This window comes from Rutilus rutilus (genome assembly GCF_951802725.1).
Source record: "Rutilus rutilus genome assembly, chromosome: 25".
NCBI classification, from domain to species: domain Eukaryota; kingdom Metazoa; phylum Chordata; class Actinopteri; order Cypriniformes; family Leuciscidae; genus Rutilus; species Rutilus rutilus.
This window is the reverse complement of record NC_140229.1, coordinates 7,519,042-7,544,548: the sequence shown is the minus strand read 5'-3', so window position 1 is coordinate 7,544,548 and position 25,507 is coordinate 7,519,042. Positions and strand designations below refer to the sequence as shown.

Here is a 25,507-nt window from a genome sequence, read left to right as displayed (position 1 = left end):
GTCCGATCAGACAATACCGCAACAGTAGCGTACATCAACCATCAGGGTGGTCTACGCTCCCGCCGTATGTCGCAACTCGCCCGCCACCTCCTTATATGGAGTCAGAAGCATCTGAGGTCGCTTCGAGCCATTTATATCCCGGGACACCTGAACCAGGCGGCCGACGAGCTGTCTCGAGTTCAGCCTCTCGCTGGAGAATGGCGACTCCATCCCCGGACGGTTCAGCTGATTTGGGATCAGTTCGGCGACGCACAGGTAGACCTGTTTGCCTCCCACGACTCGTCCCACTGCGACCTGTTTTATTCCCTGACCGAGGGCACGCTCGGCACGGATGCACTGGCGCACAGCTGGCCGAGGGGCCTACGCAAGTATGCGTTTCCCCCAGTGAGCCTTCTTGCGCGGACCCTGCGCAAGATCAGGGAGGACAAGGAGCAGGTTATATTGGTTGCCCCATACTGGCCCAGCCACACCTGGTTCTCAGAACTCGTACTCCTTGCGACAGCACCTCCCTGGCCAATTCCTCTGAGGAAGGACCTCCTTTCTCAGGGACGGGGCACCCTTTGGCACCCTCGTCCCGGTCTTTGGAACCTCCACGTGTGGCTTCTGGACGGGACGAGGTAGGTTTGAGTACCCTACCACCAGCGGTGGTGGCTACCATCACTTCCGCTAGAGCATCGTCCACGAGACATGCCTATGCGTTGAAGTGGAACCTCTTCGTCAACTGGTGTTCTTCCAAACAGCAAGAACCCACGAAATGCCCGATCAGTGTCGTGCTTTCCTTCCTGCAAGAAGGGTTGGAGCGAAGGCTGTCTCCCTCCACCCTGAAAGTGTATGTTGCCGCCATTGCCGCACATCACGATGCAGTTGAAGGTAAGTCTCTGGGGAAGCATGACCTGATCATCAGGTTCCTGAGGGGAGCGAGGAGACTAAATCCTTCTCGTCCTCCCCTCGTACCCTCTTGGGACCTCTCAGTGGTTCTAACTGCCCTGCAGAGCGCTCCATTTGAGCCTTTGCAATCCGTGGAGCTTAAGTTCCTGTCTATGAAGACAGCGCTCCTGGTTGCATTGGCCTCCATCAAGAGGGTAGGGGACCTGCAGGCATTTTCGGTTGACGAAGCGTGCCTGGAATTCGGGCCGGCTAACTCTCACGTGATCCTGAGACCCCGGCTTGGATATGTGCCCAAGGTTCCTACCACTCCCTTTCGAGATCAGGTAGTGAACCTGCAAGCGCTGCCCTTGGAGGAGGCAGACCCAGCCTTGGCACTGCTCTGTCCAGTACGCGCCCTTCGTGCTTACGTAGACAGAACGCAGTGTTTCAGGACCTCAGACCAGCTCTTTGTCTGTTATGGTGGGAAGCTGAAGGGAAAGGCTCTCTCCAAACAAAGGTTGTCTCACTGGATAGTGGACGCCATTGCTTTGGCATACCAGCAGCAAGGTCGACCGTGCCCCCTTGGTGTGACGGCCCACTCCACTCGGAGTGTGGCCTCCTCTTGGGCTCTAGCGCATGGCGCCTCGCTAACAGACATCTGCAGAGCTGCAGGCTGGGCGACACCTAACACGTTTGCGAGATTTTACAATCTCCGAGTAGAGCCAGTTTCTTCTCATGTACTCGCTTCAACTAGCCGGTACTAGATTCTGCTCAGGTGTCTTCGCTTGCTCGCCATTCCTCTCCACGGACGGGATACGTGCGATATTCTCCTCAGGTGAGCCTCATAAGCCCTGAGTCTCCTCCAGCACTGACGACGTCAGCGCCAGAGTTATGCCACGGGCAGCTTTCGCGCTTGGCTAGGTGCCTCCATGTGCATGGTTCCCTTCGGTGACCCCCACATGTGTATTTCCACTGTAAGCCTCCTTGAGCATGTGTCTTTCCCTTGGCAAGCCACCTTGCCACCCCTGGGGTTGAAATATTCCACCTGCGGCTGGACACCCCAGTGTTACTCCGTATGCAGCCCTTCGGGGTCATATGTGTATTCCAAGTCCCCCCCTTCGGGTTGGGCATGATTGCATATTTCCACTGGATATGCTTCCCAGTGTACCTTGGTATTCCTGTGTTAAGTAGGACTCCTTCGTCCGTGCTAGTTTCACGACAGGGAGATCAGACTTACGCAGGGCACTGGTAGACAGTCGAGAGGTGGCGTGATTTTACGGGAACCCCATTCGTCGTCATCCGACGTAACTCGGAGTGACAACGAAAGGGAACGTCTCGGTTACGTATGTAACCCTCGTTCCCTGAGTAGGGAACGGAGACGTTACGTCTCCCTGCCACTTCCGCTGTACCGCTGGAACGCCTGAGTTCAGTCTCGGCTCCTCAGCGAAGACATATCTGCATGTTGCTCGCGACTTCCTTTATACCCCCAGGGTGGGGCGGAGTTACGCTATGCAAATTCCGCAGACCCATGGCATTTCCTTGCCATTGGCTCGTGTTTTAATACTCGAAGATGATAGGATTTCTAAGCGAAACCCCATTCGTCGTCATCCGACGTAACGTCTCCGTTCCCTACTCAGGGAACGAGGGTTACATACGTAACCGAGACGTTTTTTTTTTTTTTAATGGTTCATGACTGTTTCAGGAAGCACGGAAGAGAGGGGGAGGAGATGGGATGAGGAGGAGAGAGGGTCGAGCTAGCCTCCGTTTTGTTTGACAATACTTTGAACGTCAATAAGAAGTGACGTCACCCAGTATCGCTTAGAGCACCTTTAAGTATTCGTAAATTGACGTCTCACACTTTGGTTACATTCCTAAACCCTTGGTTAACATTCTTGTTTGAATAGATTTGCGTTGATTGGACGAATGCCGCACATGACGTGTTTAATGCTCTATCATTGCGCATCCTCATATTGCCAGTTTGCTAATTGTTTAACCTATCAAGTTTTACCTGAATGGACTTTTCGGACTATAGAGGTAAGAATGAAACGGTACCGTCTTGACTTCCAACTGACGCATTTTCCGTCACAATTTCCCTCCTCAAACGCTAAAATGAATGTTTATACAACACGAGACGTTTCTGACTGTCAAAATCACGTCTGGGAAAAGTGGTGCGAACCTCAGTACTATAAATGTAGGTAGCTACCCAGGTAGCAAACAGACGTTGGGCCAACGGCAATATTGGTTGGTTACGTTGGCCCAACCTATCTGACAGAAATATTGTCAGATATACCCTCGTTAAGGGCACCCCAACCGAAGTTAGAAGCATCTGTCGAGGCGACTTTTAGCTTTGAGACAGTCCCCATACTGACGCCTGACTGATACCAGTCTGCTGCTTTCCAAGGATCCAGGGCTTAGATCCGCGGGTTACCTTGATACGAAAGTGACCTGAAATCCATGCACGAGACGGAACTTGAGTCTTCAACCAGTACTGGAGGGGGCGCATATGCAGCAGACCCAGCTGAAGTACTGGAGAAGCTGAGGCCATACGGCCTAAAATCCTCTGAAATGTTTTGAGAGGAGTGAAGTTGGCAGCCTTGAATGACGCCGCTAAGCGCTGGAAGGAGAGCGCGCGCTGTGACGTCAGCCGCGCTCTCATCGACACAGATTCTATTTCTTTTCCCAGAAAGGAAATATTCTGGTTCGGGAACAGTGAGCTCTTGGTCATGTTGATTCCGAGACCCAGACATTCTAAATGACTGAGTAGCCAGGTTTTGTGAGTCACCAGCTCTGCCTCCGACTGAGCTTAAATCAACCAATCGTCAAGATAGTTCAGTATTCGCATACCTCGTTGTCTTAGGGGGGCTAGCGCTGCGTCCATGCACCTCGCAAACGTGCAAGGTGCTAGAGACAGGCCGAACGGAAGGACAGTGTACTGATAAGCTTGACCCTCGAAGGAAATCTCAAGAATGGCCTGTGACGGGGCGCTATCTGTACATGAAAGTATGTGTCTTTCAGATCCACTGAGATAAACCAATTCCCCGGGTGAATTTGCACAAGGATTTGTTTGGTTGTCAGCATTTTGAATGCTTTTTGGAAACTAGAAAATAGCGACTGTAAAAACCCGCCTCGCTCTGTGTTGGAGGAACGGTTTCTATAGCCCCTTTTCATTTCGCTATTTCGGATGGTGCAGCGGGTGGGAGACGGCAAGCTGAAGGCGGCATAGGGGAAACCGGATCGACTGAACCACCGCGTGCAGTCAGTAGCTCGTCCCGCTGAGTGCTGTTTCGACGGCGCAAATCTTCTTCTGGAGTCCAGCAAAGAGTACCTTACGCTGAAGGAGATGAAAACCAGGGAACCTATGGTAAGCGGATCTTTTATAGCTATAAGCCACTCCCCTTTTGGCGCCCTCATTGGCTATTACGTCTCAGCCCCCTCTCCATAGGTTGCAGTATATGCGCAATATGCGCACGAGCCGTCTTGCTTAGGTCTGCTTGCTGCAGCACTGCGTTTTACATTAAAGGAAAATTATAAGGTTAATTTTTGCTTCAATATTCTCGAGAAAAGGAGTTTCCCGTAGTATAAGCCAGCTTACGCAATACGAGAGTACTCTCGAAAGGGAACTTTTAAATTTATGGGCAGATGATAGATTTAAAAACTGGGATTTCCTACAAGGCAAAGACAATAACGGTGAAGACTTGCTTTTAATCACCGCCAGCCAGTTTGAGGCAAATCCTTTTCCTAGCAGAACTCTGCAAATGTTGCTCTTCTTACCTCAGAGTGAACTACAAACAGGTGGGCATGTGCCGCTCCGATGTTCCCTCCAGTGGACCAAGGTCGCTGGGGTGGGAAGAGTAACTTGGTGAAAGGCTGCAATTCAACACCTACAGACAGATGTAAATTTCAAATGTTCAAAAATGTGCAAAGTTTTATACCAATTTAAATATTTTGGTCATCTGAAATGCTAAAACAATTGAAACAATACCTTTACATAGCTTATAGTGATGTTTATTAATTTAGTATGGTGAATCTAGTCCTCAATGTCCAGTCCTTGAAGGATCAGTTCACGAAGCTGGAGGTAAAGGTCTGTATATAAACATCATCGGACATGACAAGGTTATGCTCAGTCATGAGTTCTACACACAGTTGAAAGACATCCTCATCACAAGGGTAGTCTTTAAATAAACACTCCTCTTGGCAAATATTCAGTTTTGCTTGTTCAATTGGATGCAAGAAATTTTGCACTCCATATAAGCTGGGAACAGCAAACATTATTGAAGGTCGACCACTGGGAGCCCGTGGGTTGTGAGTTGGCCGTATCCTGTGGCAATTCCAGATACTGACCGTTTCATCAAGCTCTTCCTTCATAAAAGAAAGGAAATATTATATATATATTCAGATGCAAAAGCCTCTAAGTGCCATCTGATCATTTTTATCAAGCTCGTATATTTAAGTTTAGTAATTTCACTTAAATGACAATTAATAGTTAATTTTCATTGCCAATTAAGTGAAATTACTGAACTTAAATATACGAGCTTGATAAAAGACCATTCTAGAAGAAATTTTCAGGTGGCACTTAGAGGCTTTTGCATCTGAATTCTTCATATATATATATATATATATATTAAAACATTGTCTTGTCAAATGAATTAACAAAATTGCACATTATACGTCAGTAAATAATATTAAGTTATAATCCAAATTCAATACTCTCTATAACCACTCTGATAGTGAACAAAATTTGTCACCTGTATAAAATGTTGGAAGCAAAACTGGATGAGAGATTTATCAATGAAAGTGTCAACGAAGTGTCCGTCGTCTTTTAGTTGTTCAAAATGATCCATCCAAAACTGAATGCACTGGCTTCTCAAAGTGGACCACCATCGTTCGATTCTCTGGTTCCCAGTGCTTGGACCAAGAGTGACACATTCAGCACTTGCAGTGTCTCTGAAGAATTTTTGCATCTCTGCTATATGAGTATTTTCAGTACCATGGTCAATGCGAATTCTTTGTGGAAATCCGTTATTCTCAGCAACAGCAAGTACAAAATAACCTGCAATTACTGGTGGGTCTTAAAGGGATACTCCACTTTTTTCGGAAATATGCTCATTTTACATCTCCCCCAGAGTTAAACAGTTGAGTTTTACCGTTTTAGAATCCATTCAGCCGAACTCCGGGTCTGACGGTACCACTTTTAGCATAGCTTAGCACAGATCATTGATTCTGATGAGTCCAGTAGCATTTCTTTCAAAATGACCAAAGAGTTTCAATATTTTTCCTATTTAAATCTTGACTCTTCTGTAGTTAAACCGTGTACTAAGATCGACGGAAAATGAAAAGTTGCGATTTTCTAAGCCTATATGACTAGGAACTACTCTCATTCCGGCGTAATAATCAAGGAACTGTGCGGCCGTACCATGGGTGCAGCAGGCGTAATGATATGACGCAGCGCCTGAAAATAGGTCTAATAGGTTAGACAAACTTAGTCCCGGTCACGTTGGAAGAAGTTACCGAGCTGGGGACTATTTTCAGGCGCTGCGTCATATCATTACGCCTGCTGCACCCATGGTACGGCCAGTCATATAGGCTTAGAAAATCGCAACTTTTCATTTTCCGTCGATCTTAGTACACGGTTTAACTACAGAAGAGTCAAGTTTTAAATAGGAAAAATATTGAAACTCTTTGGTCATTTTGAAAGAAATGCTACTGGACTCATCAGAATCAATGATCTGTGCTAAGCTATGCTAAAAGTGGTACCGTCAGACCCGGAGTTCGGCTGAATGGATTCTAAAACGGTAAAACTCAACTGTTTAACTCTGGGGGAGATGTAAAATGAGCATATTTCCGAAAAAAGTGGAGTATCCCTTTAACCTGTAGCCTATGTTTGATCAGCAAATGAGATTTTTTTAATTACTTTCAAAAGACATACAGCTAATTAACATCAAACTGAATTGAGGATAATACATAGGTTAAAACAGATCATTCTATTTCTGTTTTCAGAAAACATTCTTTTATCCTGATTCATTTACATATTTTCTTGTAGGCCTAGTTAAAAGTTCTACAGATTACTTTTTTTTCAGAATAAGAGATGTTTTTTTTAGGAATTGCATTCAGTGAGTTCATTTTTAGATATGTACAAACAAAGACATTATCTTAGCTTTATGTATCATAGAATCATCTATTGCAATTCATTTGTAAAATGCATCAAAAATCACTTTGTGATTAACAAAAGCTTATGACTCTTACATGTTTTGTTCATCGTGATAATCTTTACAAATGAACACAACTTTTATGAATTTTGAGAAGTCAGAAGTCAAAAACTATAGAGTGGTGCAGGTACAACATCACTTTATAGGCTAAAATGCGGAAGTGAGTTTGCAGTTTAGCACTTCCAGTTTCATCGTCCCGTCTTGAAAAAGGTGTTTGCTAACAAGTGGCTAAATGGGACAAGAGGCTGTCGAGAAGAATAAACGTCATCACGCCAAAAAGGTAAACTCAGTCCGCTTTTACATCATCGTTATCGTTATGTGCTTTTGCAAACTATTCTAACTCAAACGTTCTGGGAAAAGAATTGGAAGCTTATTACTGATGGTGACGTTGAATTCGTTGGACCGTGGTGTAGTTCGTTTATAGCCTACCTTTAGCTATTTACTTCTGGCGACTGCATTTAGACTTAAAAATTCATAAAAGTTGTGTTCATCTGTGATAATCATCTTGATGGACAAAAAGTGCAAGTATCATAAACTTATGTTGATCACAGAGCTTGTATTTAGCGATAATCCAAAAGCCTATTGTTTTTTTTAGTCACATGACTTCAACATCACCATCACCATGTTGTAATTACCGCAGTCTCAAGATGGCACCACGTGGCGTTATATTCAGAGCTGTTCACGTCCTCAGACTGGGAATTATGCATTTCTATGGCAACACTATCAACGCCTAAATGAATCTGCAGCGGTCACGTGGTACAAGTAGGAGCTCTCAAACAATTCCCATCTTACAAGCTGTAATTACGAGCTCTACGAGGACGTGAATACATTTTACAACTTGAAATCACTTAATTGCGGTAAAAACGACACACCTTAAGCTTCCGAAAACTCTCTCAGTTTTTGTTAAAAAAACATTTTCCCTGAAAGTTATTTCAAACATTTAACCAAAAACCCATCGACTTCAGGATGAGAGAATCGGAAGTGCTAAAATGTCAACTCGTTTCCAGGTTTTAGCCTACAAAAATACATCATCCCTGCACCCCTCTATTTGTCTCCATAGCATCGGAGCTACACTCTCTTTCGCCTCCAAACTGTCTGTAAACAAAATGGTAGCTTTTTTTCTAATTTCTTAGCACTGTTCACAGAGATACTTGGATGCCAGAGTCTCTATGTGTGGCTTGCTGTGGGGAATTCTGGAAACAGCCAACACTGAAAAAAATGATTCTGACCCCTTGTAAATGTTACATGTTTTTATCTGGTTAATTTCACTGAATATAATGTGTTATTTAATCCTACTTATTTTTTATTATTAATTTTCAAATTCACTGCTCTTGTTTAAAACAAGTTAATTTCATTCAATTAAAAGTAATTAGAAAAAAATAAGTTTAATTTAATTTCCATATTCACTGTAAAATGAATACGCTATATCTACTCAATAAAATTGTGCAGATTACAAGCAATATTATTAATTAAATTTAACACATTAGAATTGAGTAATAATTAATCAAATTAATTCCTTAAAAGTTAACCATTTTACAATTTTTAAACAAAAATATCTGAATAACAGACAGACGTCAAAGATGAATTAAGAACTCTTTATTTTTTATTGCCAACATTTGAGAAACCTGATGGTAACAAGCAGAATCACTGAAGGAGAAAACTGTAATGTTACAACCGTAATTTTAAAGCTGCCGTCGGCAACCCTGGAAGATTGAGTGGACTTAGCCAAATTTTTAATGTTTACAACTCTCATGCCCCTCCCCCACTATCAACTAATACCCTCCCATCGAGTTTGTGCTGGTCAGTGCGTGCACCAGATTTTCGGTGAACGCGCCCTTCTCATCAGCATCGATCAACACCATGGAGTACTTATAAAGTAAATGGTTGATAAAGCACAATTACCTGTCGTAAAGAAATGTTGCAAGCTCTGACCTCCTAGCTCTTGAGGTTAACCGAGGAATTGGAATCTTTTCCGCCATCACTCTTCCTTACTGCGCGAACTTCAGGCGTGTGCATGTGATTGTAACGTGCGCGAGGGGGTAACGGGATCTGTGGCGTGTGCACGACCTGTGATTGACAGTCAGATCTCACACCCCCCTGCGCTGATTGGACCTGATGAAGCGGGAGCGGTGGATTTTTGCAAAACAAATAACACGCTCCAGGTGGAGTTAGAAGCTCGGGTTTTTTTCTAAAACCACCTTATTAATGTTGTTCTGTCGGATTATAGTGTCGATTACACTGAATATGATAAAAAAAAATGTTGCCGACGGCAGCTTTAAGTTACAACCATAATTTTAAGTTACCATCATGGGGATCAGTGGGTGTTTAAGTTGGGCTCTTTACCCTGAATCCTATATCTTAACACTTTGTTTGGCGACTGCACTTGATTTGTAACAGTCAGTTGAACTAATGTGTAAGGAGATCTGATGATATTGTTTGTGTTTAACATAATCATTATTTCACAATTATCTGACCTGAAACAGATCACCTTCGAACATAAGCTCATTATATAATCATGCAGCAATGCATAGTGGGAGCCATAATGCATGGCAACATGCCTATAGTTGTCACCATTGTTGAGATTCACAGGCTGGTTCTTGAAAAAATTGAGTAAATTCAACTTAAAATAGTTTAGCTAAAATTATGAATATTATTAATCTGAAATTACTTATAAAATATAAGTACAACCAATTTACAAAATATAAGTACACTCAACTTAAAAAATATATCTGGATTTAGATAAATTTATTTCGTGCAACCCCTTGACGTAATAAAATTAAGTAAATTCAACAACATTTTTTTCAGTGAATGTATCACTATAACTGCGACAGTGAACCGCTTTTTTTTACCCTTCCTTTGCAGCATCGACATCTCTCCGCTTAAATTTACCGTTTCCGTGAATTAAAGAACCTAGGCTCAGGATAGACATCTAATTTTCTCCTCATTGAGTGATAATTGGGCACAAACTTTGATGTTCTCATTAGTGGACTTTGAGGTAAGATATTGTGAAGTGTTTCAGTGTAATTTCCAAATATCCTTCTTTTGATTTAATGATACAAAGAAAGAGCAAGATTGAACAAAACCTGATGATCCATGTTGTCCACAGTGATTTGAGAATGATCAAATACATCTTATCTTTTGTACAAATAATATGTGTCTCAGTTTTACACCACAATTTCTTTCTTTTAAATCTTTCAAAATCCTAAAAAAAATACATTTTGCTTTAAATGGATTTTTTTTAATGTGATCTCAGACAGCAGTTTACCATTTCTCACAGTACCGTATGTGTATGAAAGGGATTCTGATTCAGTATTTCTCTTAATATGCATTTTAATTTAGAAAAGAACATTTTACAAACGTTCAGTGAACCATATCTGACATTAGAGACAAAAACACAATCTCCAAGTAAGCATGTAAACATTTTTGTTTTAATTACAATTTGTGCAAATGCAAAACCAACTTTGGCTGAAAACACTCAAAATAATCTGGCAGAAGAATGTGTGTGTGTGTGTATATATATATATATATATATATATATATATATATATACACACAGTATATTAGTTTAGTTTAGAAAATGGAGCAATTCTCTTTATCAATATGGCGGCACTTCAGGAGTTTGAGGAAAGTCTCTATCTTGTGCGCATCTCTCCTGAAGCAGTAGATCACACTATAGCCTCTTCTCACAGACTCAATATCGGAAGAGACAATGTAATCGGATGTCTTTTCAGGAGCCTCCAACAGCAAACCACCTTCACCCAGTATCTGACAGAGAGAAAGAGAGACAGACTGATTTCCAAACATGTTTCCAGATGAAGGAAAAAAAATGTTTGGTCTAATAATTTTCGAAACTTCATATTTACCTGTCTAACAAGAACCAGAACCCCCTGCTCCAGACTCGTTAGTTTGGTAGACATCAATTTGCTCCTGTTAAGCAGGGCACTTGAGGTGTTCTCAAAATTCTCAAGAGACGCCTGCAGATCTGCCAGTGGATCAGTCCAGAACTGGATCAGAATCAGGACAGAGTGAAGGATCCATTTATCCTGGAGGGAAAAACAAAAAAAAGACGTGTTTATCTAGGGAGAATGTTACTCTGTTACAGTGAATTTCATCAGATGCCATTAGAGGAACTCACAGAAATCTGTTGGATGTCACTTTTAGACATCGACACTGTTTTCGGAGCACACATGGTCCCACTGGGAACATGCAGATTCACACCTCCGAATGAATTGAGCACCTCCTCCTGAAAATATTTTGGAATTATTCAGTAAAGTGTACTGGTTGACTGTTTATTCTCATCTTTAGTGAGACTGATGTCATTGCAAACTCCAAGAAGCAGCTTTTATAAGCTTAGCTTTAGGTTCATCTCTCTGTTACTCACAAACAGCAACTTGGACTCCTCTGAGACGCGGTAAATGAGCTCTGCATGTTGAACGGCTCGGTCCAGAAGCTTCTCCAGTGAGATGGTACAGGATGTTCCTCCGGTATATGGATCAGGACAGTCCTCAGCGGATGCGATCACGGCCTGCGGTGAGCAGAGCACAAACGCCACACAAACCTGGAGAACTTCAGCACGGGTAGGGGACAAAAGGAGAGAGATTCGTCATGTTCACATTGGTTTTATAGCAATAGTTTATATCAAAGCAACTTTATATTATTCGTTAGTGAGAATATTTAGTATGCATATAGAGACGACTCCTTATTTATAAGCTTTTCTGACTCTTAGCAAGATAAACTTCAGTTAGTCATAAAGAAATAATATTCTTTTAAATAAATTAGTTTGAGCTATATTATCCTTTCCAATTCAGCCAGATGCAAGGACCCTGTACCTGTAGTTTTCTTCATTATTGTGGAACCCTCTGGTTGTGGTTCTGTCATTTATCTATGCCTATATACTCTACTGCCTTTATGAATTATACAAATGTTTGAACAGAACAGAACGCAAGTGATGGTAAGTTGATATTTGTGACCACATGTCTCTGTTTTTATGCATCATCTCTGACTAAAGACATATGCAGATGCTGTTTCTGAGTGTTTCCTTTACAAATAGTTTTTTGGCTAATGTTTAATTTATATTACATCCTGCCACATTTCATGATGTAATTTGGGGGGGTAACTGAAAGAAACTGAGTTGTCAAAATCTTTTGCTGATAAATAAATGTTTGTCTAGGTAACACAGAGAACGAGAAAACATTGTCAATTTACAGATACTGCCGACATTGTAACAATACTAAGCAGTTACACTTTAATTGAAATATCAATATCATTCTAATTCAGTAAGTGCAAAAGGCCTAAAAATAGAAGCCCCTAAAATTAATTTATTAGAAATAAAAACTGTGACTAAAGTTTATTGTGCATGCACGAAAAATCCCCAGTTTCCCCCCCCCCGCAAATGTCTCTTTAGGTGCTTTGTGCAAATACGTCATCAGAGAGGAGAAGCAATGTTATTGCAAGAGGGAGGAGAAGTTATTTTGATTAAAGGTGCAATAAGGGATTTCTGAGAAATGCTGGTGAAAGTGGATTGGACCCGAGCATCACAACACACTTGTAGCCAATCAGCAGTAGGGGCGTGTCCACTCAGTAGGGGGGAGGAGAGAGAATAAGCAAGAGGGAGATTTGAAGAAAGACTGTAGAAAGAGAGATGGCTGAGAGACATTACAAAAAATCTCAGAGGAATACCACTGGAAAAGAAGGGTTATGATCAGACAAGAGCTTTAATATTAGAAAAGTTTTCCAGTGCAGGAAGGCCTGAAAACAGATGCAGAGGTTGTGTTGTGGATATTATATGTCAATAAGTTAATTACTATAATATATATATATATATATATATATATATATATATGTATATATTATAGTAATATAATAAAAACTTTCATGCGCAATTGATTGACACCACTCTCCAGCCCATAAATGATTATGAAAAAAACGGAAAAAAATACAAATGTATAAATAATTCCACTTCAAATAAATGTTTCATGTTCACATATTTATTTGGTGAGTAGCTGTGTAATCAACAGGAAAATTAGTCAGCGGTTCATTATCAGAAAACATTTTTTTTTTTTTTTTTTTTTTTACCTGACAAACTTTAAATGATACATTTAAATAAAATGTGAAATAAATTGATAAATATCACATGTAGATGAACAGAAAAATGTTTGATGAGACCAGCAGACCGTATTCAACACTCATGACGTGGGAAAGTATGCGGTGTCTTCCTCATTTTATTATTCATAGTTTACCATTTTCCTCAGGGTGTCCACTGAGCATGAAGACACGGTGAAGAGAAAGGCTTAAGGTCTGTGCAGGGATCAGATGTCAGAATTGTGACGTTCGTCATGTCAAAAGTGTCATCTTTACTTCTTTATGACGTAAGTAAGGATGAAATCCAGCTGAAAAGTGTAACAACATGTCTCAAATGCAGCTCAGGCGCTTACATAAGAAACTGAAACCAGATTTGGTGAGTAAAATACTTAAAATAACAGTGCAAAAATATGCCCTTTTTCCCATAAATGTATGTGATTTTTTGTGTGTGCCCATTTTCACTCTTAAAAGAAAAGGTTATGTATAGAACTGAGTGAAATTCTACGAAATGTTCTATACAGAACCTTAAAGTGTTCTATCAGGTGCTTCATATTTAGAAACATGTAGCTTTTTCCATCATGGGATCATTTAGTTTTAATGAATTAATTTGGTTTTAATCATTTTTAATTTGTCATAAAATTGTATGAATTAAACAGCTCGTAAACATACTTAATCACTATAAAAAAAAAAACAATAAATAACCCACTGAACATAAAAGTATTGTGCAATCATTTAAGACGTTTGTCCTTATATAGATCCTTTTAAAGGTGCCTTATGTAAAAATTGAGGTAAAAATATCCAAAAAATGAGCTACATGCATCAAAAGAATGAGAAGAAATAAGGGCGATGATGTCATTAAAAAAATGTCAAGTTATAGTGCTGCAGAGATATCAACCTCAATTAGCATTAGCATTAATAGCCACGGCCCGACAGGTGTCGTAATACCAGTTTCGGCCATGGGAGGCGGTATGCCGGCAACATAACCACCAGCCAAACATGCAATACACGAATAACTCGCACGGCTTGTGGGCGTACTTGAACCTGATGTCAATCGTGTGGAAAGTAGCCTACTGCCCACTACTACATTCAAATAAAATATGATAAAAAAGGAACAGAACCAGAGTAAACATTGGCACTGCTTTCCATCGCTGGAGACAACTAATGGACATGAAAAAAATGAGGTTTGACTTCGAACTTGCAACATTTCGTTTGGATTGGTAAGTAAGATGCTGTTAGTATTTCGTTAGAAGTTTGTTTTATATGTTTGTGTAGATTTTCGGGAAGTTATAACATAGAAATGTATCGAAGGCTGTTCGATAAACGTATATAACGTTCATAAATACAGTATTGTAATATAGTACACATAGCACAATCTCTATTGCTCTTTTTTTCTTGCCAACTACGTGACCTATATTATGTTTATTAAATGGCTTTCCTGAGGTAAATCTGACATAATTGTTCTCCAGCTGTGTTATTGACCTCTTCACGATGATAAAAAACACTGATTGGTCGATATTATGTATGAGGAATACATTTTGGTAAGTTGTAGCCTAACGTTACTGTATCTTTCAGTGTTCGTGATTTTTTTACTATTAGCTAGTAGAGATGATCGGTTCACATGCGCTAGGGATCTGTCGTGTAACATTTACAAGCGCCAAAACGGTATTTAATTGACAGAATCTGAGAGCTGAGATTTTTTTATATCATAACTAACCTGCTCTGTCTAGTCTGTCGGTCTCCGTGTCCTCTTTGCTTCGCGATTTTTCTGTGCGTGAGAAAATTGATGTGTGGGGTGAGAGCGTGTGAAAAGTGTTTGCGTGTGTCTCACGGTGAATGCGTGAGAGTTGGAAGCTCTGGTTATGTTGGCGCTAGCTTGGTCAACATCAGCGAATGCTGTCTGTCAAATTAATGTAATTCAAACTAACAATAAAAATGTAATATGAACAAAACGAATATGAACATATTCACTGGTAAAGGTGAAGGGGAGTAGCTTGAAGATATTCATACTCTAGAGTAGACCAACTCACTTTCTGGAGGTATACTGCCCCCATCTGGTATGGAATGTGGAGTATGAATTTATTTATTTTTACATAAGGCACCTTTAAAGCTATCTTTAAAATTGAGGTCACCCAGGTCAGGGTTCTATAGAACTTCACTGAAACTTTTATCTTAGAGTGAAAGGCATAATTGTCCACCATCAAAAGTAGCTGAATATGGCCACTAATGATTTTGTGGGAAAAAATAATATTTTAAAATGTTAAATACATTTATCAGGCAATGTATTGTAAAAATGACTGCATGGAAAAGTGCAATGGGGGATGTGTTAGTCGCTAATTACTTACTGTTTAGCAAATGCAGTTCACACAAATCAACTTACAGGAGACTAATTGCAATTCCAGAGTCAGGTCAAAACCTCAAGGGCACAGCAGTGACAGAAGTTTCAACATGAGTGTGATTTGAGGAACTTGAGGTGAGATTAACTTGCTTGATGGGAGAAATGTGACGTTCAGAAGACCATGCAGATATTCCCATCAATTTGTAATAAGAATTTGATTAGTACATGGACAGAAACACATACAGTATAAAAAATGCTTAAATTTAACATTAACCCTACATTATGAGGACAACATTTCCCCGCAAAGATGGCAATATCTGAAATCCTTGTAGGCTACTTGTGGGGACCTTTTTTTGGTCCACATGAGGAAAACAGCTTATAAATAATACTAAGTGATGTTTTTTTGAAAATGCAGAAAGTTTTCTTTGTTGGTTAGGGTTAGAATATTTGTACATGCAGTATAAAAAAAAAAATCTATCTATCTATCTATCTATCTATCTATCTATCTATCTATCTATCTATCTATCTATCTATCTGTAGGGACCCCTTAAAATATGTAGGGACCCCTTAAAATATGCCTTAAAAATACGCCTTATTTTGAAAATTGCAGAGTATTAAAATATATACTTTTGATATTTTGTTTTTGTTTATTTGACAATGTGATGTAACAAAATGCATAGATATCATATATAAAGGCTAGATGTCTCGTGCGCACTGCTGGCCAATGGAGGTCGACGTCCGCACGTGGCGGCCATCTTGCGACAGTGTACTCGCTCACTACTTCAATGGTGCATGTACTTTTAAATAACCATAACTTGCTCATTTTTCTACCGATTTTCAAACGGTTTGGTTTGTTATAAACGTCAGAGATGTAGTTATGACACTGCATACATACACTGCATACATATGAAAAATTATAACATACATTTTCAAGCATTCGGAATTATAGCCACGTTAATAACGTTTGTAAGAAACCAAACCGTTTGTAAATCCGTCAAGATTTCAGCGAGATAAGAGGATTTGTGTGCGTGCTGATCATTCACCTTAATGCACAGAGCACTGTCACAAGATGGCCGAACGATGATGCCGGAAGTGACTGCGCCATAAGACATCTAGCGTTTATATATGATATCTATGACAAAATGTACCAACATTCTTTGTTTCTTTATCATTTGTACTGTTTTCCTTTACTCAAATGAGGTGTTCTGTTGAACTGAAGTGTATTAATGTTGACCAATCAGCATTGAGATTGTTGAAAGTTTACGGACGCACGTTGCGTTAAGTTACGTGATAGAGACGACATGGCGAGGAGATCGCACATGGCGAAGAGACTGCCCCACATGTCCTCGTGTTACTGAAAGTGAGCGTCATTATATCGAGCTGCTTTGTCGCTGCGGTTGGACTGGACTTTCACCCCGCTCCGAGGCTGCGTGACTGCGTGAGTGTTCTGTTCGCGGCTCGTGGTGTAAGTGATCACTATTCATTGCTACGTCATTTCCCTGGATGGAATGTAAGTGAAATCGTTTCTCGACAAATTCTCTGGATGTAGCCTACTGAGTTTTACTTGAATTCAATTCCCTTGAAAGTGCACCAACGATTGGGCCCCAACGGCTTGCCAAGAGAGTGTGTTTTTTTCCATAAGAGACTGTGACCAAACTAATCTATTGTGTTGTTACTGAGTTAATTTTGTGTTAATTCTGTGAAGTGTGTAAATCGATTCAAAGGAGTAATTGTGAGTTTTCAATAATTATCCGGTGTATTTTATTTTTTTACGAACTTATATTTAATAAGAAGGGAGAGTGTATATTGTTTTTTGAGGGTGATCATTTAGAATACTCAGAGAGATTGAGGCTATTGAGTAGCCTACCTAATGGTGTAAGGAGTGAAAAACTTTTATACAACTGAACAAAACAATTTTTTTTCCATTTCTTATTTTACGCTTTAAAACACCAGTTGTTATTTTATTTTTATTTTATTTTATTTTTTTCCAACAAAAGTGTTTCATATTAGTGTTTAAATAATAAATCATTGTTATTCTTTTTCCCTTATTTGAAATTGCTGTATTGATTTATTATTTCAATTAATTGGAGGAAAAACTAACAAGAATTTAAAATTCTGGGGAAGTAAATTATAAGTACATTTATTTTTGCTTTATTATTCCCTGGTGGAGGCACCGTGCGCTTTTTATTAGGTTGAGAAAAACTCCGGCCAATTCAACATTCAACTGCCGGGAATCCAGGGTTTTCTTGATTAGGGAAATTTTAAATTAAATTAGTTGAGAAAAGGGTTACATATCTATCTCTATATATATACATATACATATACATATACATATACAGTGGGTACGGAAAGTATTCAGACCCCCTTACATTTTTCACTCTGTTATATTGCAGCCATTTGCTAAAATCATTTAAGTTCTTTTTTTTTTTCATCATTATTGTACACACAGCACCCCATATTGACAGAAAAACACAGAATTGTTGACATTTTTGCACATTTATTAAAAAAGAAAAACTGAAATATCACATGGTCCTAAGTATTCAGACCCTTTGCTCAGTATTTAGTAGAAGCACCCTTTTGATCTAATACAGCCATGAGTCTTTTTGGGAAAGATGCAACAAGTTTTTCACACCTGGATTTGGGTATCCTCTGCCATTCCTCCTTGCAGATCCTCTAGTTCTGTCAGGTTGGATGGTAAACGTTGGTGGACAGCCATTTTCAGGTCTCTCCAGAGATGCTCAGTTGGGTTTAAGTCAGGGCTCTGGCTGGGCCATTCAAGAACAGTCACAGAGTTGTTGTGAAGCCACTCCTTTGTTATTTTAGCTGTGTGCTTAGGGTCATTGTCTTGTTGGAAGGTGAACCTTCGGCCCAGTCTGAGGTCCAGAGCACTCTGGAGAAGGTTTTCGTCCAGGATATCCCTGTACTTGGCCGCATTCATCTTTCCCTCGATTGCAACCAGTCGTCCTGTCCCTGCAGCTGAAAAACACCCCCACAGCATGATGCTGCCACCACCATGCTTCACTGTTGAGACTGTATTGGACAGGTGATGAGCAGTGCCTGGTTTTCTCCACACATACTGCTTAGAATTAAGGCCAAAAAGTTCTATCTTGGTCTCATCAGACCAGAGAATCTTATTTATCACCATCTTGGAGTCCTTCAGGTGTGCTTTCATGTGTCTTGCACTGAGGAGAGGCTTCCGTCGGGACACTCTGCCATAAAGCCCAGACTGGTGGATGGCTGCAGTGATGGTTGACTTACTACAACTTAGGGGTGGGAATTGGCAAAAATGTGACGATTCGATAGTATTGCGATATTTGGGCCACGATTCAATATTATTGCGATTCTTAACATATTGCGATACAGCAAGTATTGCGATTCGATTCTGCGATATATTGCGATTCATGCCCCCCATATTATTCAAAGGCATTACAAAAAATGAGGAAAATAAGACTGCTCAACTCACTTCAAATGTCACATTTAATTCTGTGAACATTATCTTCTACACATTAACTGAAGTGCAAAAACTTTTATATATATATAATTCCACCAAATCAGCTTATCATTGTAAAATGGCACAGCTTTTTATATATATAAATGTACACTCTTAAAATCAGTAAATCAAGCATTATATTATGATAATCAAGCATTAGCCTATTTAATGATATAACTTCAGTAATTAGAACTAAAACTTGATAATCATGCATATTTGTCATTTTAACTGAACTTAAACTGAGCTTAAACTAAACTGGTAGTGCTTAAGATATTGTTGGTCATTCAGTGTTTATGTAAAAAAAAAAGATAATAGTAATTATTATTAAAAGATAATCCTACTACTAATTCTACTACTAATAATGACAATATACAACCATAGTCTATAAAAAATATACAGTATAGGCCTACAATACACGAGCTGCTGGGTTCATGAGTGTTAATCACCTTGACAGCATTCGTTCGCTCTGATTTGCTGAAATTAAAACAGGGATGAGTGACATCCAGTAAGATTGCCGTTTGCGCATTAGTTCCGCCCACTACCAGAGAAACCGGCATCTCTTTTTGTTGTTCTTAAAAGCTGAATAATCCCAGATGAACTCCATTATTTTGACAGAAAAATACTAACAAGAATATCGTTTACATGTAGCATGTCGATTTTGCGTGGTATAATGTAAGACTCTCTCTCGCTCTCTTTGCGTGCGTGAGAGAAACGCGACGGCGAGTGCGCGCCTTCACACTACAGTACGTTTACGGTACGTCACACACAGGTACGCTGAGCTGAATGATCGCTTGACGGAGAGTGAAACTCTCAAGTGCTCAGTCAGTGTTCAGCGAGTGGAAATATATCTATGCTAAACTTATACTTGGCATCTACATTTTCATTTGAATTTCCTGTTGAATGCACGACAACAAAGCACCGCAACAAACGCTTCATTGTGGATGTAATACGCAAATGTAAATTATCAGAGTAAACTCCAAGAAAACCCGGAAGTAAAACAGATAATTTTATAATTAAATATTGCGATACTTTGCACTACTGTATCGATATAATTGCGTGCGCAAAATATCGCGATACTGAACAGAATCGATTTTTTCCCCCACCACTACTACAACTTTCTCCCATCTCCCGACTGCATCTCTGGAGCTCAGCCACAGTGATCTTTGGGTTCTTCTTTACCTCTCTCACCAAGGCTCTTCTCCCCCGATAGCTCAGTTTGGCCGGACGGCCAGCTCTAGGAAGGGTTCTGGTCGTCCCAAACGTCTTCCATTTAAGGATTATGGAGGTCACTATGCTCTTGGAACCTTAAGTGCAGCAGAATTTTTTTTGTAATCTTGGCCAGATCTGTGCCTTGCCACAATTCTGTCTCTAAGCTCTTCAGGCAGTTCCTTTGACCTCATGATTCTCATTTGCTCTGACATGCACTGTGAGATGTAAGGTCTTATATAGACAGGTGTGTGGCTTTCCTAATCAAGTCCAATCAGTATAATCAAACACAGCTGGACTCAAATGAAGGTGAAGAACCATCTCAAGGATGATCAGAAGAAATGGACAGCACCCGAGTTAAATATATGAGTGTCACAGCAAAGGGTCTGAATACTTAGGACCATGTGATATTTCAGTTTTTCTTTTTTAATAAATGTGCAAAAATGTCAACAATTCTGTGTTTTTCTGTCAATGTGGGGTGCTGTGTGTACAATGAAAAAAAAAAAAAAAAGAACTTAAATGATTTTAGCAAATGGCTGCAATATAACAAAGAGTGAAAAATTTAAGGGGGTCTGAATACTTTCTGTACCCACTGTACATACATACCGCCCGACCAAAAAAAAAAAAGAAAAAAGATTGCTGTTTGGATTTACAGTTTTTCTCAGTCCCTTTGGTGCATTTGTCACATCACTGTTTACATTTGAACAACAGTTAATGCAGTTCTCAAAACAATTAGTACAAACTGCAAAACCTAGTTGATAACCTGCAAAAGCGTGTCACTTACTCAAAATGGATAGCTCATTCCTCAAAAGCAAGTTTAGGGCACAACAAAAGGGTTAAATATATCATATACTTTTATTGACAAGTACACATTTCCAATGCCAACACTTAGTGTCAGATCACTTAAAGACATTGCTATTGCTACATTGCTATGCCATTGCTACACTTTCTATGACTGCTCCACAGACTTGTTGCAAATTTTGCTCATATATATACACACACACACACACACACCGACCTGGAGATGGAGGTGGACACACACACACACACACACACACACACCTGGAGATGGACACACTCACACCAACCTAGACCTGGAGGTGGACACACACACACACACACACACACACACACACACACACACACACACACACACACACACACACACACACACACACACACACACACACACACACACACACACACACACACACACAAACCTGGAGATTGAGGTGGACAAAAACCAACACACAACAACCTGAACCTGGAGATAATAATAATAATGTTTAGTGCGGTACGTGGCTGTGATATATATAAACCTACCAACGTCCGTTGCCATGATTTTTGGAATGACTGATCGCGAGAGGAAAAAATGACGTTTTAGTCGCATAACATCGGTTAATGGAAACGCGTCATTTCGCAATAGTTTTTTATTTATTTTATATTTAGAAAAAAAGAAGAAGTTTTGCGCGAATCTGTAATGGAAACGCGACAGCGTTTAACATCGACTATCTTCTCAAATATTGTGGCGGGCCGCCACAAATTAATGAATGTATGGGAAACCCTGTACATAGTACTGTAATCATTCATGCACATCCAGACGTTCCTCTCTGTCTGGCCACATAATTTCATCTACATCACAGCGAATATCATCTCTTGCAATGCAGCGAGGAAAGTATCTCCTCGAGTGGCGAATCCACCCTCTGCAGGACTCTGCTGTGATGTCATTGGTTGCAACTAATGCTTCACACACCCCTTCTCATCAGTGAAAGCTGAGATTCACCTGAGAGAAATTGTTCAATTTAGGAGACATTTTCAGAAAAGAAAAAAAATGTGTAAAATTTGCTTGACAGATTTTGACAACTGGTTCAACATTTTTGTATGTAATGACTCAAGCAATGAATTGAGGACTATTAGTTTTATATGGAATGACTATTCAGCATTCACAAGTATAGTTAATTTAGACTGACATGACATAAGCAAATGATAATGTTATAAAACAGCAGAGAGTTGTATGAAAGCAATTGATGCATGTCCAAAAGCATTTGCAATTTGTTGGAAGGAATGAGAAACTGCTGCTATGATGTGCACAAATGACTAAATGTTGTGAAGGTTGAACTAACTGTTGTGCAAATGTAGATAGTGATGTGAGAAATGCACCAAAGCGACTGAGAAAAACGTCTCGGGTTACGTATGTAACCCTCGTTCCCTGAGTAGGGAACGAGACGCTGCATCGATACTCGATACTTTGGGGAATGCCTTCGGCATGAAGCGTCTGAAGTCAACTATGGAACTATTCCAATCTTGATTGGTGCAACGTCACCCGTGACGTCGCATGTGACGGTGATCCGGAAGCTACAAAAGGGTCACAGGAACCAGGAAATGTTAGCTTCTAATTGGTCAAAGCAAGTCGTTCTCAGGGGCGCGAAAAGTGTGGCCGAGGGATGCAGCGTCTCGTTCCCTACTCAGGGAACGAGGGTTACATACGTAACCCGAGACGTTCCCCTTCGTAAAGGGAACTCCCGCTGCATCGATACTCGATACTTTGGGGAACGAATACCCACGCCGCCACACTGAGAGAAAACGCCCTGGTGTAAAGCATCTGGCACACTCACGGACGATAGAATGAGTAGAGGGCAGATCCAAACTAGCTTGTCATAAGATTTGGTGCAAGAAGGGGAGGTCTGGAGCCGGAGGCTCGACTGACCTCATGGATGGGAGCCCCAGACCGTAGAAAATATTAGATGAGAGGTGAAGGCAAAAGCGCACCTTGTACTTCAAATATAAGTGGTTTTAGATAACCAACTGTACTCTTAATAAAGGGAATAGCTCCTAACCCTTGATGCATAACTAGATGGACTGACTCCTCTCAGCCTAAGGCCTAATGTAGGAACCCCAAAGGCTACGACCTTGACCATCCGACACATGCGATGGAGGATGGAATACCCGAAGAATCTTAACATTGCCTACAGGTACCTCAGTACCGGGCAAAAATAACGTTGAGTGGCTCCCACGCTAGCAAGTAAGAGGGGGGCAGCACCACCACTCTTCCAGGGAGTAAGACGAGCAGGAAGCAGACTCAATAGATTCTCCTATATATACTTATATATCTCAAATATATATTTGTATACCTCACCCACAGGACATGATGGGTGCCAGGGATAACCCATCAGCCTGATGCCAATAGGCTGGATGAAAAGGATTCATCCTCCAATCTACAGGAACATGGAGTTTCAGTGGGAACGTCCTTTCGAGAACACCCTTAGAGGCTTGCGGAGGGCACTGAGGCCGCCACAGAGGCCCTAAGCATGAACAGGAGATCCCGTTAGAGAGCGGGATGGAACACCAGTACTGAAGCCAGTGGGCAGTAATAAACTGGGTTCAATGCCCTCCCTAACTTAATTGTTTAGTTCCTAGTAGAGTGGGGTTCTAGTATGGATGTCCTGACCACCTCGGTGGAAAGGGCAACCTAATTATGGGTGGGACCCCCTCAGGGGCCAGACCCATAGTCTCCATTACTCTGGTCGGGGATGAAATAATGTACCATCAGCCTGAGACAGAAGATCTCTCCTAATAGGAATTTTCCATGGAGAACTCTCCAAGAGACTAATAAGGTCCGAAAACCAAATTCGGGCCTGCCAGTACGGAGCTACAAGGAGTAGTCTCACTCCGTACCTCCTGACCCTTTCTAGAACCCCAGGGAGCAGAGCGATCGGGGGAAAAGTGTACAGATGTGACCTCGGCCACATCTGTACCATGGCATCCAAGCCCAAAGGAGCTGGATGTGAGAGAGAGTACCAGAGCGGGCAATGAGAGTTCTCATGATAAGCGAAACAGGTCAACCTCCGCCCGGCCAAACTCTCTCCATATAAGCTCAACCACTTCAGGGTGGAGCCGCCATTCCCCGGGCCTCAGCCCCTTCCTCGACAGGATGTCTGCTCCCATATTATCAACCCCAGGAATATAAATAGATCTGATGGAGAGAAATTTGTCCTGGGACCAAAGAAGAATTTGATGCGCCAGTCTACAAAGAGGGCGAGATCTCAATCCTCCCTTGGCAGTTGATATAAGAGACCACCGACATATTGTCTGTCCTAACAAGAACATGATGGCCTCTGAGGTCTACAAGGAAGTGCCTCAGGGCAAAAATACGGCCAACATCTCCAAGCGATTAATATGCAATGTGAGATGATGGTCTTTCCAAGTACCTCGGGTGTAACGGCCCTCCATAACCGTACCCCAGCCCGTTAGGGACGCATCCGTGGTCAGAGTTTTTCTCTCACATGGTGCTCCCAAAACCGGGCCCTGAGACAGGAACCATGGTTTCTTCCATACGACAAGAGAACGAAGGCATCTGCGCGTAACTCTGATCGTACGAAAAGGGTTTCCCAGAGGACAAAAACCCTTGTTCCTGAGCCACCATTGCAAGGCCCTCATATGGAGCAGACCAAAGGGTACTACCGTGGAAGCTGCAGCCATAAGACCCAAAACTCCTTGAAAGTGTTTGACAGTGATAGCCTGGCCTAACCTAATACTCTTCAATGTGTTTAAGATAGTATTTATACGAGCAGGAGACAATTGTGCCCGCATCGTGACTAAGTCCCACTCTACTCCCAGGGACGTAGTCCTCTGAAGAGGAGTTAAGGAACTTTCCTTCACATTGAGTCTCAACCCCACACACCTCAGATGACGCAAAACAACATCTCGATGTTGAATTGCTAGTTCTTTTCGACTAAGCCAAAATGAGCCAGTCATCTATAAGATACGGACCCCCTGAAGTCTCAATGGAGCAAGGGCCGTGTCCATACATTTAGTGAAGGTGCGAGGGGATAAGGCTAGGCCGACTGGAAGAGTCCAGAACTGATGCGCTTTTCCCCCCAAAAGCGGATCTCGGAAACTTCCTGTGATAGGGTTAGAAGGGAAAGAGGAGTTAAGGAGCTTGTGGATCTATCAAGACAGACCAGTCCTCGGAGCTGGTCTGACTGACAGTCGGTAACTTGAATCTGAACCCCCTCGGAGGTTGATCCAGTACCATGAGATCCAAAATAAGGCCTAACTCCCCCCCTCATAGGAACTATGAAGTGCCAGCTGTAGAACCCAGGCTCCCGTAACCAAGGAAGAGCCCACTTTGAGGTTTCCTGTGTTAAGAGGGACTAGACTTCCTGTTCCAAGAACCGACCCTGCTCGGGGCTGGCCCCCTTAGTAGATAATATTTGTATATTAGCTCCACTGTAAGCAGGACCCCCTAGGATATATTTTGAAGACCCCTCGGGGTGTCTAAATATGCCATTATGGGGACCAGTCCCTCGAGACTGGCCTCGG

At 41.3% G+C, this 25,507-nt stretch overlaps 1 protein-coding gene across 1 annotated transcript; it reads right to left on the bottom strand.

Annotated features, from left to right (window-relative positions):
* Positions 1 to 10,643: 10,643 nt before the first annotated feature.
* smtlb (somatolactin beta) lies at positions 10,644 to 24,608 on the bottom strand (the record flags this gene model as incomplete). The annotated part of the gene is made up of 6 exons (XM_084399984.1): positions 10,644 to 10,838; positions 10,937 to 11,116; positions 11,209 to 11,316; positions 11,455 to 11,598; positions 23,861 to 23,963; positions 24,469 to 24,608. 6 exons carry the CDS (start codon positions 24,606 to 24,608, stop codon positions 10,644 to 10,646), a joined length of 870 nt encoding a protein of 289 aa, XP_084256110.1.
* Positions 24,609 to 25,507: the final 899 nt, after the last annotated feature.